At 37.5% G+C, this 14,771-nt stretch overlaps 1 protein-coding gene across 1 annotated transcript in view; it reads right to left on the minus strand.

Annotated features, from left to right (window-relative positions):
• The window catches only part of LOC126820372 (histone-lysine N-methyltransferase 2D), a 91,629-nt gene extending 77,618 nt beyond the window's left edge, over positions 1–14,011 (minus strand). Inside the window, exons 1-8 of the mRNA XM_050548276.2 lie at positions 13,867–14,011; positions 13,431–13,641; positions 7,370–7,826; positions 6,108–6,307; positions 4,495–4,543; positions 3,435–3,653; positions 1,747–1,880; positions 165–316 (exon numbers count right to left, since the gene is read on the minus strand). Of these exons, the coding sequence (XP_050404233.2) occupies positions 165–316; positions 1,747–1,880; positions 3,435–3,653; positions 4,495–4,543; positions 6,108–6,307; positions 7,370–7,826; positions 13,431–13,437 (1,218 nt within the window). The 5' untranslated portion in view covers positions 13,438–13,641; positions 13,867–14,011. The remainder of the gene's footprint in view (positions 1–164; positions 317–1,746; positions 1,881–3,434; positions 3,654–4,494; positions 4,544–6,107; positions 6,308–7,369; positions 7,827–13,430; positions 13,642–13,866) is intronic.
• Between the last annotated feature and the right edge of the window lie 760 nt (positions 14,012–14,771).

The following is a 14,771-nucleotide window of genomic DNA, read 5'->3' on the forward strand; positions in this document are numbered from 1 at the left end:
ATAAATAAATAGAAAAAAACAAATACAAATAAAATAAAATAGAAAATTTTTTCTTTTTAGAAAAATAAAAATGAAATAAAATAGAAAAATGCAAATAAAATAAAATAAATAAATAGAAAAATACAATAAGATATAACAATATGATAAATATTTTTAAAACTTACACGAGTGAGACCATCGAAGACAGCTTTATCTATAAACAATAGATTACTTCCATCTTCACCTCTTCTTACACCCAACGATATACTACCAACATCATCATTTCTTCTTACTCCTAACGACCACCTAGCACAACATTGATGAGCCCAAACATGACCTTAAATATAAACACACAACAAATTAATCATTTTCTTTGAGCGGCATTTAGAAATGAAATTAAATGAAATGGGGTTTAACGTCCTACTGTTCTGCTCCTATACTGGGCTAATGAAGACGGGTATACGCCATACAGTGTGCTATGAGGGAAATTTTGCCCGGGCAGCAGCACTATCGCCTACTCTTATATCGAATTCCAACTGCCAGGGAATCTTTTTACGGAGCGGCATTTAGCAAATGAAACACGTAATAAATACAAAAACATAATATGGAAAAATTTACTAGTTTAAAGGGGCATTATGGGAAATTAGATAAAGAGTTGACAGTTCTCGCTATAATAATAGTTAAAAAATAGATAAAGTAATAGAATATATTGAAAATTTCAGTCAAATTGCGCCACTGTGAACCGAGATATTAGCTTTTGAATTTTAAGATAGCCTTCTTGATCATCATTACCAAAGTCGGTGCGATAAAAACAAAGTCTCGATCATCTATATTCACATTTAATTATTTTTCAAAAAATGTATTCCAAACCACTAAATATCGCAGGCTAGTGATGCCATCAAAGGTTGATTATGGTCTGGATAAGTTAATTAATGTCTAATTAATAATTAAGATAACATTTAAGTATACAGGTCACAATTCTATGGATTACAATTACTGCTTATTACTTTCGACGTTTCGAGTAGGCTTCTCTAGTCATTATCAAGCTATGATGATAATGATAATGACTAGAGAAGCCTAGTCAAAACGTCGCTCAGTAATAAGCAGTAATTGTATGCCATAGAATTGTGACCTGTATACTCTAGTTCAATAACTAAATGCCATTGAAACAGTTTATCAGTTTAACATTTCAGGCCTAAAGAAAGACCTGCGATACAGTTAGTATTTGAGTATATATAATAAATAAAATTAGTATTTGAGTATAGAGAGAGAGATAAATGCGGTTTAACGTCCACTCGACACAAACTAGGTCATTTCGGGACTAACATATGGTTCAATTTTATTTCCATAATTCGCTTGCGCGTAGGGGTCTTTAGTAGTGGGAGGAAACCGGAGGACCCGGATAAAACCCACTAGATTGGACAGGCGACCCTACTCCTTGTCACGTACAACCAGGGATTCAAGTATTTGAGTACATGTATATATAGTAAAGATAGTTAGTACAATGTATTTGAGTATATATAAGTTGGTATTTGGGTATATATAGTAAAGATAGTAAGTACAATGTATTTGAGTATATATAAGTTAGTATTTGAGTATACATGTATATAGTAAAGATAGTACAATGTATTTGAGTATATATAAGTTAGTATTTGAGTATACATGTATATAGTAAAGATAGTTAGTACAATGTATTTGAATATATATAAGTTAGTATTTGAGTATATATAATAACGATATAGTATTTGAGTATTTATAAGTACCAACCTGTTGGTTCGAACACATGACCTAATTCAACATCTTCGGTGAACCCAACCTGAGACAATTCATCGATAACATGACATGAGTTCGGATCTTCTTCACCACCAAGAGACAGTTGACGAGGTGAACGACTTCTCTCTCTGATAAAACAAAACAAATTCAAAGTTTTATATCAATAAGAAATGAAATGGGGTTTAACGTCCTACTGTTCTGCTCCTAAACTGGGCTAATGAAGACGAGCATATGCCATACAGTGTGCTATGAGGGAAACTTTGGCGGGGCAGCAGTGCTACGAGTTACTCTTATATCGAATTCCAACTGCCAAGGGATCTTTTACGTGCCCGCCAATATTGACACGGGACCTCGGTTTTTTGTCCCATCCGAACCACTAGACAGCTGTCCTTGTCAGGTCCTCCGTCCTGCATCACTGACAAGGGGAAACCACGCCGGAAAATCTGGATCAACTTTCTCAGGCCAATGCAGGGATCGAACACCCGACCTCCAGGCTAGCGAGCCAGTGTCTTACCCACTTAGCCACGTGATGATCATGATCCCCCATGTACATGTACAATAAGGTAATGCTAAAATTCCCCAAGCAACGAACTTGACAAGACAGTATAAAATCTGAGAGAAATGAAGTTAAATATCCACTTGAACAAACTAGGTCATTTTGGGACTAACATGTTTTAATTTTATTTCAATAATTCACTTGCGTGTAGGGATCACTAACAGTGGGAGGAAACCAAAGGACCGGAGAAGACCCACAAGGTTGGACAGGGGACCCTACTCCTTGTCATGTACAAGCGGGAAATCAAAATCACATCACATGACTCAATCGCAGACCTTATGATCTAGAGCACACATTAAGCAACTCGGCCACCAATTATTATCAGATTAGTTTTATTTTTGTATTTTGGTCCCCAACCTATCACTGAGGTCTGATCTTGCCTTCACTGTAAAAGGGATTGTTAAACCAATCAGATGTATTTTTAATACGGAGTTAATTCATTTTGACGATGATTCTCTCATCTTTATCTAGCTAGACTTGTTTTTATAACATTCAACAAGGAAACAAAAAGAACAGTCCACAGTGCAACTGACTTTTTTCTATCTCCTACTGATCACAGATACATTCCATTCCCTGTATTGATCACACATTCCATCCCCTAAAACAATCACAGATACATTCCATCCCCTATATCGATCACAGATACATCCCATCCCCTATATCAATCACAGATACATTCCATTCCGTACCAATCAGAGATACATTCCATCCTGTACCGATCACAGATACATTCCATCCCCTACTGATCACAGACACATTTCATTCCCTGTATTGATCACACATTCCATCCCCTAAACCAATCACAGATACATTCCATCCCCTATATCGATCACAGATACATCCCATCCCCTATATCAATCACAGATACATTCCATTCCGTACCAATCAGAGATACATTCCATCCTGTACCGATCACAGATACATTCCATCCCCTACTGATCACAGACACATTTCATCCCCTATATCGATCACAGATACATTCCATCCCCTATACCGATCACACATTCTATCCCCTACTGATTACAGATACATTCCATCCCCTACTGATCACAGTTAATGTTCAAAATTACCCCCACTTTAATGTAAAATTGTTTTCCTCAATAGAGCTAAAATATGCTGAACATACCTGCAACCTTTCGGTGGTCCTCTCATTCTACGCCATGTTAAATGCTGCTTCGGGCTTTTCTCTCTGCCCTTTTCATCGTACTCTAAAACACTACGATTAGCTTTAGGTAATATGTTAGCGAACACGTCATAACCTTCCGTAGGTTCAAACTGAACTATCCTTCCTTGACCCAACAAACTCTTCTCTCCGCAAGCACAGAATGCACAAATATGAACAGGCCTGAAAAATGGACAACAATTGTGATTAAATTTCAATGATATAAAATTTAACTTTAGAGTTAAACCTTGTGGGGATCTTCATTGGAGAAGGCAGTTTTTATTGAGAACATTTTACTGTATTTCACAATTTGTCAAGCCCACATTTTCTAAGAAATGAAATGAAATGGGGTTTAACATCCTACGCTTCTACTCCGAACTGAGCTAATGAAGGGAAATTTTGCCCAGATAATGGCACTACGGCCTACAGTTATCTCGAATTCCAACTGTCAAGGGATGTTATTGGCGCGCGCGGGACCTTTTTTAAATACCATCCGAACATCTAGACAACTCTCCTTGTCAGGCCCTCTGTCCTGTATCACTGACAAGGGGGAACCACGCCAGAAAATCCGGATGAACTTTCTCCGGCAAAGCAGGGATCGAACAACCGACTTCCAGGCTAGCGTCTTACCCACTTAGACACTGTGGCATGGTTTCGCCTTGTCAGTGATGCAGGACAGAGGGCCTGACAAGGACAGCTGTCTAGCCTTTTCGATGGGACGGAAAACCAAGGTCCAAAGTACACATTGGCCTGCACGTATAAGATCCCTTGATAGTTGGAATTAGATGTAATAGTAGGCTGTAGTGCCGCTGTCAGAGAAAAATCTCCCTCATAGCACACTGTATGGCATATGCCCGTCTTTATTAGCCCAGTTTGGGGCAGAACAGTAGGACGTTAAACCTCATTTCATTTCATTTCACAAAAATACAAGCTACACAATTAATCAAATAAAATGGGGTTTAATTTTCTAAATTTTCTGCACAATGTACTGTTCCGAAAAAAGACCAAGAATTAAGTTCCTTACCCTTGTAATTCCTCTTCCATTTCTGCAGCACCAACAGATTCAGATAAAACTACAAACAGAAAAATTATAAAAATTTATTCATTTAATAATTAATTCAAAACATTTACTTAAGTTTATCGAACATAATATCAGTTTTTTGAAAGTATCAACAAAATGGTCCTGTCTGAAATCGAACCAGGGAACCCAAGCAATAAATCCACACACCGCACCTACATGTAGTGTGCCAAAAGGAATTCCCCACAACCATGTACAGACAATAGGGAAGAGGGGGAAAGAGAGAGATGGGGTTTAACATCCACTCGACACAAACTAGGTTATTTCGGGACTAACATATGGTCTATTTTATTTAAATAATTCGCTTGCGCGTAGAGATCTTTAGCAGTAGGAGGAAACCGGCGGACCCAGAGAAAACCCACGAGGTTGGACAGGCGACCCTACTCCTTGTCACATACAACCGGGGAATCAAAACCACGCCAGTTGACTCAATGACTGATTTTATGATACAACGCGCTTACATGTAGTGTGCCAAAAGGAATTCCCCACAACCATGTACAGACAATAGGGAAGAGGGGGAAAGAGAGAGATGGGGTTTAACATCCACTCAACACAAACTAGGTTATTTCGGGACTAACATATGGTCTATTTTTATTTAAATAATTCGCTTGCGCGTAGAGATCTTTAGCAGTAGGAGGAAACCGGCGGACCCAGAGAAAACCCACGAGGTTGGACAGGCGAGCCTACTCCTTGTCACATACAACCGGGGAATCAAAACCACGTCAGTTGACTCAATGACTGATTTTATGATACAACGCGCTTACATGTAGTGTGCCAAAAGGAATTCCCCACAACCATGTACAGACAATAGGGAAGAGGGGGGAAAGAGAGAGATGGGGTTTAACATCCACTCGACACAAACTAGGTTATTTCGGGACTAACATATGGTCTATTTTTATTTAAATAATTCGCTTGCGCGTAGAGATCTTTAGCAGTAGGAGGAAACCGGCGGACCCAGAGAAAACCCACGAGGTTGGACAGGCGACCCTACTCCTTGTCACATACAACCGGGGAATCAAAACCACGCCAGTTGACTCAATGACTGATTTTATGATACAACGCACTTACTATTCGGCCATCCACCCCCTCTGTGCCATTAATTCCCCACGACCATATATAAACAACCAAGAAGAGAACAATCTAAAGATCAAGGAACAATCACACTATATATTTATACGTTACTAGCGGATAACCTGGCGCCGATGTCATTCCCTGGTCGGAGCAAACCCCATACTAGCAGATAACCCGGCCCTGCTCATGTAGGCACCTAGCCGATGTCATTCCCTGGTCGGAGCAAAGCCCATACACCAAATGTCAGCCTCAGGCCAGCCCTAGTGTACCCGACAACCCTGAACAGACCTACGACAGTCACAAATATTTATAAGCTACTAGCAGATAACCTGGCGCTACCCAGGTAGGCCAATGCACCTAGCCAATGTCACGCCCTAGTATAGCCGCCAACCCTGAACAGACACAAACGACAGTCACAAATATTAGTATAGATATGCAGACATCCCTGTAACGTGTATATATAAAGAACAAGAAAGAAGAGTCCTTACCTCCAGGTAAATCAAAGCCAGTTGTCTCCCCTGAAAAGGGAGAATGTGACGATGACGAACCCAGATTACTACAACTTCCAGAATCCATCAGATCTGGTTGAATGGCTGATGACATCACTGGAGCTGTAAATGCCTGTCGGAAAGTCAAACTCTGGTAAGATGCAGGACGTCCACGACGTCCACCACGAGGGCGAATTCCGCTGAAAAATACAAAACAAGATCTTTACTCCTAGTAGACCCATGCACATGATTGATATACATGTTGTTCTAAATATGTTTTCTAGTCCAACACCATAATCAACTGAAACAGAACAGCTTTCAATTAGACAACAAAGGTATGCTTGTACACTGCTCAGGTAATAAAGAGAGAGAGAATTGGGGTTTAACGTCCACTCGACACAAACTAGGTCATTTCGGGACTAACATATGGTTTAATTTTATTTACGTAATTCGCTTGCGCTTAGGGGTCTTTAGCAGTGGGAGGAAACCGGAGGACCCGGAAAAAACCCATGAGGTTGGACAGGCGAGCTCAGGTAATAAACCTTTTTAATAGAGAGAGAGAGAGATGGGGTTTAACGTCCATTCGACACACAGCAACTGCAACCGGCATGTAGTGTGCCAAAAGGAATTCCCCAAAACAGGGAAGAGGGAGAAAGAAATGGGGTTTAACGTCCACTCGAAACAAACTAGGTCATTATGGGACTAACACATGGTTCAATTTTATTTCAATAATTCGCTTGCACGTACATGTAGGGGTCTTTAGCAGTTGAAAGAAACCAAAGGACCTTGTGAAAACCCACGAGGTTGGACAGAAGACCCTACTTCTTGTCATGTACAACCAGGGAATTGAAACCACGGCAGTTACTCAATGACAGACCTTATGATACAGCATGCATGCACTAACCAGTCGGCCATCCATCCCGCCCAAACCCCTTTTAATGTCATCCCAGTAAAACAGTATAAAAAGGTAGACATTATTTTAATAATTTGCTTACACACCAAGACACCAACAAGTAAAATGAAAACTAATTCAAAACTTCACGTCGATTTACAGGTGTTTAGCAGTGGCAGGAAACCAGATAAGGAGCAAACCCACATGGTTTTAGGCGTCCACCCCCACTTGTCACGTATAAGTCTGGTATCAAAACATGGACACATGACTCAATGACAGACCTTCTGATCTACTACGAGCTCATCAGACAACTTGACCAATGACTTACTCGGCTCCCACATTAAGGCCTACAACGAACTTAAATACTTACACTTTACGAGGTATTGGTGATTGTCCATCTTTTCTTGGTCGTCCAGGACCGCGTTTTTGTTGAGAAATAAATAAAGGAAGCTCGGAAAACTTTTCACCAGTTGGTGGCGAACTGAACAGTCCGAGGGGATGAATAGAGGATCTACCAGGGGAAAGACCTACTGGAGTTAAAAGAGGGTTTATGTCAGAAAAATTTGAATAATCTTCCGAATCCCCTAAATAATCTTGATCAAATAATCGGGGGTCGTTTGATTCATCAACTAAATAAGGGGATTCTTCGCCAAATCCAGGGGGAGTAACTCCAATATGACCAGCATCAATGTTTACAGGACGGTGCAACGAAGCAGAATAATCTTCGTGGGAGAAGTTTGTAAAATCACTGGGGATTAGTGGTTGATTTAAATCTAATGACTGGTCCCCAACATGATGTGGTACTCTCCGGGGATCGTTATCATTATCTGAAATTAGAAAACACATTTCTTTTTTTAAATACACATATACATGCAAGCCTGGAAATAAGGCACCTATCACAGACAATGTCAGGCACAGATTCAGGTTTTGTCAGGCACAAAACCTCTCGTGCCTGTCATTCTGTCCGACACTGATTTGTCATTTTTACTGATATTATTAATACATGTCTGGCACTAAGTTGAAAATGTCAGGTACTATTTCATTAGTGCCTGACATTTTATCGGTTACATGTAAAACCGTTATTTCCAGGCCTGTGTACATGTATCACTGTAATCCGGGTATTGTTTAATATCGTGTATTTAGCACTTATTTCTTTCACATTCATTAAATATCAAATCTTTGTTTAAAAATTCGTAAAAATCGTTTAAAATCACAAAAAATCATCTAATTTGTACTTGTGTCCAGTTTAAAGTTGACCATTCAATTTTAAAAATATGTGTCCAATTTACAAGGGTTCAATTTTTCGATAACTGTTAAAAAATAAACAACCCAATTGGTTATTGATGTATAATGATTAATTTTTGAACAGTGGTCAGGAAATTAAATACTTGTAATTTGGACACTCATTATCAAAATTGAATGGTCAGCTTTAAACTGGACACAAGTACAAATTAGAATAATTTGGGTGATTTTAAATGATTTTTACAAAATTTTAAACAGGGATTTGATATTAAACAAATGTGAAAGAAATTAGTGCTAGATAAACAAGATTAAATGATAACTGGGTTACAGTGTATGTAGTGAACAGTTTATAACAAAATTTTCAAGATATGGAAGAAAATGATTCAATTTAGAATTTTTGTAATGTGTCCTATTTCTAATATTATTATTAAGCGCAAGAAAACTGCAGCACACATAAGCAAGCAAAAACCCAGTAAATATTTTATAACAAAATTTTCAAGCTACCTGAACAAAATGAGAAAGAAAGAGAGAAATGGGGATTAACGTCCACTCGACACAAACTGGGTCATTTTAGAACGAACATATGGTTCAACTTTATTTCAATAATTTGCTTGTGCATAGGTCTTTAGCAGTGGTGGGAACCGACGGACCCATAGAAAACCCATGAGGTTGGACAGACATACAATCGGGAAATTGAAACCATGCCAGTTTTCTCAATGACAGACCTTATGAAACAATGCGCACGTGCTAACCATTCAGCCATCCACCCCCCTGTCGAAGAAAATGATTGAACTTAAGAATTTCTGAATTTTTGTAATTAGTAAATACATGTAAGCCTACAGCAAAACCGCACTCAAACCCAGAAGACAGGACACATCGACATTGCAAGTCAAAAATAATAACAGTAATATTAAATTAATGGATTCGAGAATCAGCCATAAGAGTCTACTGCGCTCAAAATGAAAACAAACTCCTTAAATTAAGCTAGCAACATCAAGGGTAATAATTCAAGAATTTAAACAAATATAGGTACATGTATAATTAACGATGGCACGTTTTTGGATAGTGTCACTATGTAATGATATTTTACCTTGAGCGATAAAAACCATTGATTCAAATCTGAGTCAAAATAAATTTTATGGCCTGAAGCTCTTGATTATCGGCAACGATATCGTCTAGTCTGCTTGTCACCCAGAAATATGAAGGCAAAGTCGACTTGTGGGGTGGAGACAGCTTGATCAAGTAGTAGAGAGAAATGGGGTTTAATGTCCCCTCGACCCAAACTAGGTCATTTCGGCACTAACATACAGAACACCAAGGAAGTTGGACAGATGATCCTACTCCTTGTCACGTACATGTACAACCGGTGAATCGAAACCATGTCACCTGACTCATTGACAGACCTTTAATACAACCATTCGGCCATCGGATCCCACTGATTAAGTCATACTTAAATGCGCGTATCTAGAAATGGTCATTTAGGTTGAACCTGATCGACTGTCAGGCACTAGTACTTGATATTCATGACTTTGTGCCGGACATTTATTAAAAATATCAAAATCACAGATAAAAGGCAAATCTCTGTCAGACAAAATGACACCAGATACATTGTGTTTGATGACAATGCCTTACTTCAAGGAGGAGTTCAATTCTCCACAAATTTCATGATCTCACTCCTTACCCTTAGTGTGAATAATGTCAATTCTACTGTAGTGAGACCCCCTATCAGTGGTGCAAGATGGAGGAGAAATGAAATGAAATGGGGTTTAACGTCCTACTGTTCTGCTCCCACTGGGCTAATAAAGACCGGCATACACCAAACAGTGTGCTATGAGGGAGATTTTGCCCGGGCAGTAGCACTATGGCCTACACTTATATCAAATTCCAACTGCCAAGGGGTCTTTTACGTGCTTGCAAATGTATACACGGGATTTGTTGGGGTTTTTTTGTCCCATTCCAACGACTAGACAGCTGTCCTTGTCAGGCCCACCATCCTGCACCACTGACAAGGGGAAACCAAGTCGGCCAATGCTGGGATCGAACACCCGACCTCCAGGCTAGTGAGCCAGTGTCTTACCCACTTAGCCAATGTGGTTCCCCAAGATGGAGTAGGGGGATCTGACAAGGGCAGCGTCTAGTCAAGTCTACTGCCCTTCATATACAGAATATGTACATTTTAGATACCATATAGGGTGAAAACTTCAGGTCATAATGACACAGTGAAGGTTAGTGTTAAAATTTAAAACATGTAAATAACACAACTTCTAACGTGAGAAAATCAAATTAAACAACAAATTTAAATAACCTCAAAATTTGTGAATTGTAAGCAGAAAAAAATATAAACAAAAAAAGAAAACCTTTAAAATTTGACAACTATTTAAAGATACATTTCTTCCTTTCGTTTCTGGAGTTTCACGTTCACTTCCACCAAGGGTGATATCGTAGTCAAGTATATTTCTTTATATACATTATGGGAGAGTAGATAAAGAGCTGACAGTTCTCATTAAAATTGTTAAAAACTAGATAATGTAAAGGGAATTTGCTGAAAATTTCAGTCAAATTGATCCTCTCGGAACCGAGAATTTAGCGATTGAATTTTCGGTCTAGCCTCGATCATCATTACTAAAGTCGGTACGATAAAAAACATAGTCTCGATTATCCATTTCATGATTAAATCATGAATGAAAGTTGAGCAACAAATCGGATCCTAATCCAGTAAATATCGCAGACTAGCAATGCCATCAAGAGTTGATTATGGTCTGGATAAGTAAATTAATGTCTAATTAATAATTTAGATAACATTTCAGACCTAAAGAAAGACCTGCAATAGGCAGATTTAGCTCTTGCATAATGTACATGTATGTTTAACAAAACATTATGCACACGAACAATATTAATTGGGTTTGGTCCTAATCTTAGTTTCATCTCTAGCTTATTGTATCGATATCGGAAGATAAATCCACTTTTATCTATACTGTAGATTTAAAAATTTCAACTCACAAAATAAAACAATATTTATTATATTCAATCAAATTGATAATTTTAACCCAAATCAAAGGTGTCTAGTTACATGTACGATGTTTATCAAGGGAAATGAAATGGTATTGATAGTCCTACAATTCTGCACTGAGACGGACATACCTGTATGCCATACAGTGTATTATGAGGCAAATTTTCCTCGGACAGCATCGCTGCAGCCTACTCTTTATTTCAAATTTGATTTATCCGCAAAAGAAAGAGAAAGATATCTTTAAATAGAAATAGGGTCACATGACCTCATCCAATCTGTTATCCCTACTTTCAATTTTCGTCCAGTTTAGCCGACTAATTTTTTTTTAAAACCACAATAAAAGACGACCCTTATAATTTGATCAAATTTGTTACTGGGTACAGATGATGTTATTAACAACAATTGAATATTGCTTTTTAGAACAAACAAAAACGTTTTTTTTATAGAAGTCACCTAATGTTACTATACCATATAGGGGGAAGAACCTAAAAACAAAGATATCAAGATATTCTTATAAAAGGAGCCATTCAAATTCATCTTGTCACTGATTTCACTAACTAGTAGTCAATCAACCGACTGTTCGATGATTCATGTTCCATTCAATTAATGGATTATACAGTATGTACGTACATGTATTTCAAACAATTAAAACCTCAAAACACAAAAAGAGAGAGAAAGAGAGAGAAATGAGGTTTTGCGTCCACTCAACACAAACTAGGTAATTTCAGGACTAACATGGTTCAATTTAATTTCAATAATTTGATTGAGCGTAGGGGTCTTTAGCAGTGGGAGGAAACCGGAGGACCAGGAAAAAAGTCAGGAGGTTGAATAGGCGACCCTACTCCTTGTCATGTACAACCCGGGAATCGATATCACAGCATTTGACTTAATGACAGACCTTATGATACAACGCGCATGCGCTAACACATTCGGCCATGCAAACAAAGTACCAGTAAATACAACTTAAACTTATTGTCATGTGTAAAAACTGATTTATAAATAGCGAAAATGATAAAAATTGTCACATTTTGAATAAATACATGCAAGGGGGAACCACGCCGGAAAATCCTGATGAACTTTCTTGGCCAACACCCATAGTGAACTTGAGACCTACAGGCTTGCAAGCTACAATTACTTAATGAGCCCTCGCAGCTCCCCTTTTGTTATCAAGCTACAAGCTTATAACTGTGGAAGAGCAACATTAGAAAACTAGTCCCAGTACATGTATATTTCAACTTGCAATTTTAAGTAAACTGGCTAAATACAGACTACTTCGTCAAATATTGGCATTTAATTTAAATCCTGAATGCCATTTTTATTGCCGATGTCCTGTGATTCTGTGACTGTTCGTATATATCCAAAGATACTATGTGCATATATACTATATTTGAATTCCTGTTTAATTAGATGTAGATCAACAATGCATCCTGTAGTTTACATCCTAGACAGAATAATCCAGCCTCTTTTACATTTTGTTACCCAACTCTTTATCTTTCCATAGCATTATGCTGGATTTCAACTAGGTCTTTTATTTAATTGGTTGACCTATTTTCCTAATTGTATTTTCACTTTGAAACTAAAAAAAACATGCTAAAATCCAGCAGAGTGCAATGTCAAGACTTGAGGTAGATAAAGTATGTGTAAAAGATTGAGCAGTTAACTCTGGCTTAATATTTGGATTGATTACTTATGCACGTTTAAAGTACACAGGGATATTTAATAGTTAAAACTTTTGTTTTTCATGTGCGTCCAATTTAGCCGACCAATGCATAACTGACATTACCAATTTCAGTCTCTGGTATGCGACATATCATTGAACGGAATCGGAAGTTATCAGAGGCTAGATTATACATGTACAGTCTATTTGGATCCTTGTTCATTGGGACTCAAATATTATTATAGCAGTATACTGTATAGGTCAATGTGAAGTTTTTGAGAAATAAATAAATAAAATACAAGAGCAAAGTAAAACTACAAATAAATGTGTCAGTCAGCCAGACTATATAATAAACCGAGGACAAATGTCTAATTAAGCTCAAGCTTGATATTGTAGGCTAGCATTATTAATTGCAGGAAATAGGTTACTACTAGTATATATTCAGATAACAATTTCCACACAGAATCTGAGAATTACCCCCCTCTACAAAAAAATGGTTAAAAAAGGCAAATGATAACATACCGTCCATTTATATTATTAGTTAAATTAACACGACATCCATTCAGAATATACAAATTAATGTATATATCTGCAACTTAGTTAATTTGGTTAGACAAATTTAGGGGAAGGCCGCCACGCCGTGAGACAATGATCGCTCCTTGCCAATAGACGTGACACAAATTTCAGCCATAAAATTTTTACGTCCACAAAAGTTACAACATCTAATAAGGATCTGAAAATAAAGAGATACAAAAAATAAACCAAATTAGCTTGAAAAGAACCAGGTTAAGAAAGTGACGTGTGGTGCACAAAAAGAGAAAATTGAAAGTGATATGTAACTCAAGGAGGGTTTAGATTTCTATTCGCCCGGGACAATTCCTTTACTTGACGTACAAACCTAAAACCATCCGAATACTCATTGTCAATCACCCGATTTCAACCTGCTTTTTCTACTTACCAATTTTATCTATGTACAATCCAGTTGATTAAAACGCTACACTATTCCCACTAATTCATGATTCCAATCCAATATAAAAATTCCTAATTTGAAATATGGTAAATAATGTGGTCTAAGGGGGAATAAGGATGAACTCCCCTTTCAGATATCGGCCATTTTTGTTAGTAATTAGGTCATAACATTACCGCGCCAAAACATAGGTCTGTGTAATTAGTTTTAAAATGAACAAAACTAAAAAAGAATTTCCTAAAGCAAATGAATAAATCTATGGACTTGTTAATACTTTTGTAGGAAAAGTCATTAATGAGTTTCTATGGCTTTTAATTAAATTGGGTCATTAACTTTCAATTGGCGGAGTAATATCTGTGTAATATCGGCATGAACTAAAGAGGATTCAATCGTAGAAGAGCGATCTGAAGCGTCGGTCTTTTTCCAATTTTTAGCAAATTTTATTAAAATAATTACGATGAAAGTATCTCAGTTTGGACAAATAATCAAATTCTATACGCACACGTGCATCGGTGTATGCGTTTTGAATAAACGACGCAGTTAGAACAAATCCGATTGGGTATTAATTACTCTCGTGCACAAGCTTGTTTGATTTTGACCTCAATTAACAGGGAGCGGTTATTGCGAATTATATCAGGTCAAAAACTGAAAGTAGAAAAATGCAACAATAAAGCATGTTTTCTTGTCTGTTTGTTTTTGTTTTTTTGTTTTTTTTATCATGGACACGACTCCCCAAAAACTAAGATTTCTCCGTGTTTGAATAGAATTGTATTTTTCTAATCTAAAAAAATAAAACGAAAATTATTCTGTTGGTTTAATTTTTAAATAAATGATGTAAAGTGTTCTTACACTATCTTAGTGGGTAGAAAGTTTGGGTGGCCGATTTGTGTAAGACA

This window comes from Patella vulgata, chromosome 5, assembly GCF_932274485.2.
Source record: "Patella vulgata chromosome 5, xgPatVulg1.2, whole genome shotgun sequence".
Taxonomy (NCBI): domain Eukaryota; kingdom Metazoa; phylum Mollusca; class Gastropoda; family Patellidae; genus Patella; species Patella vulgata.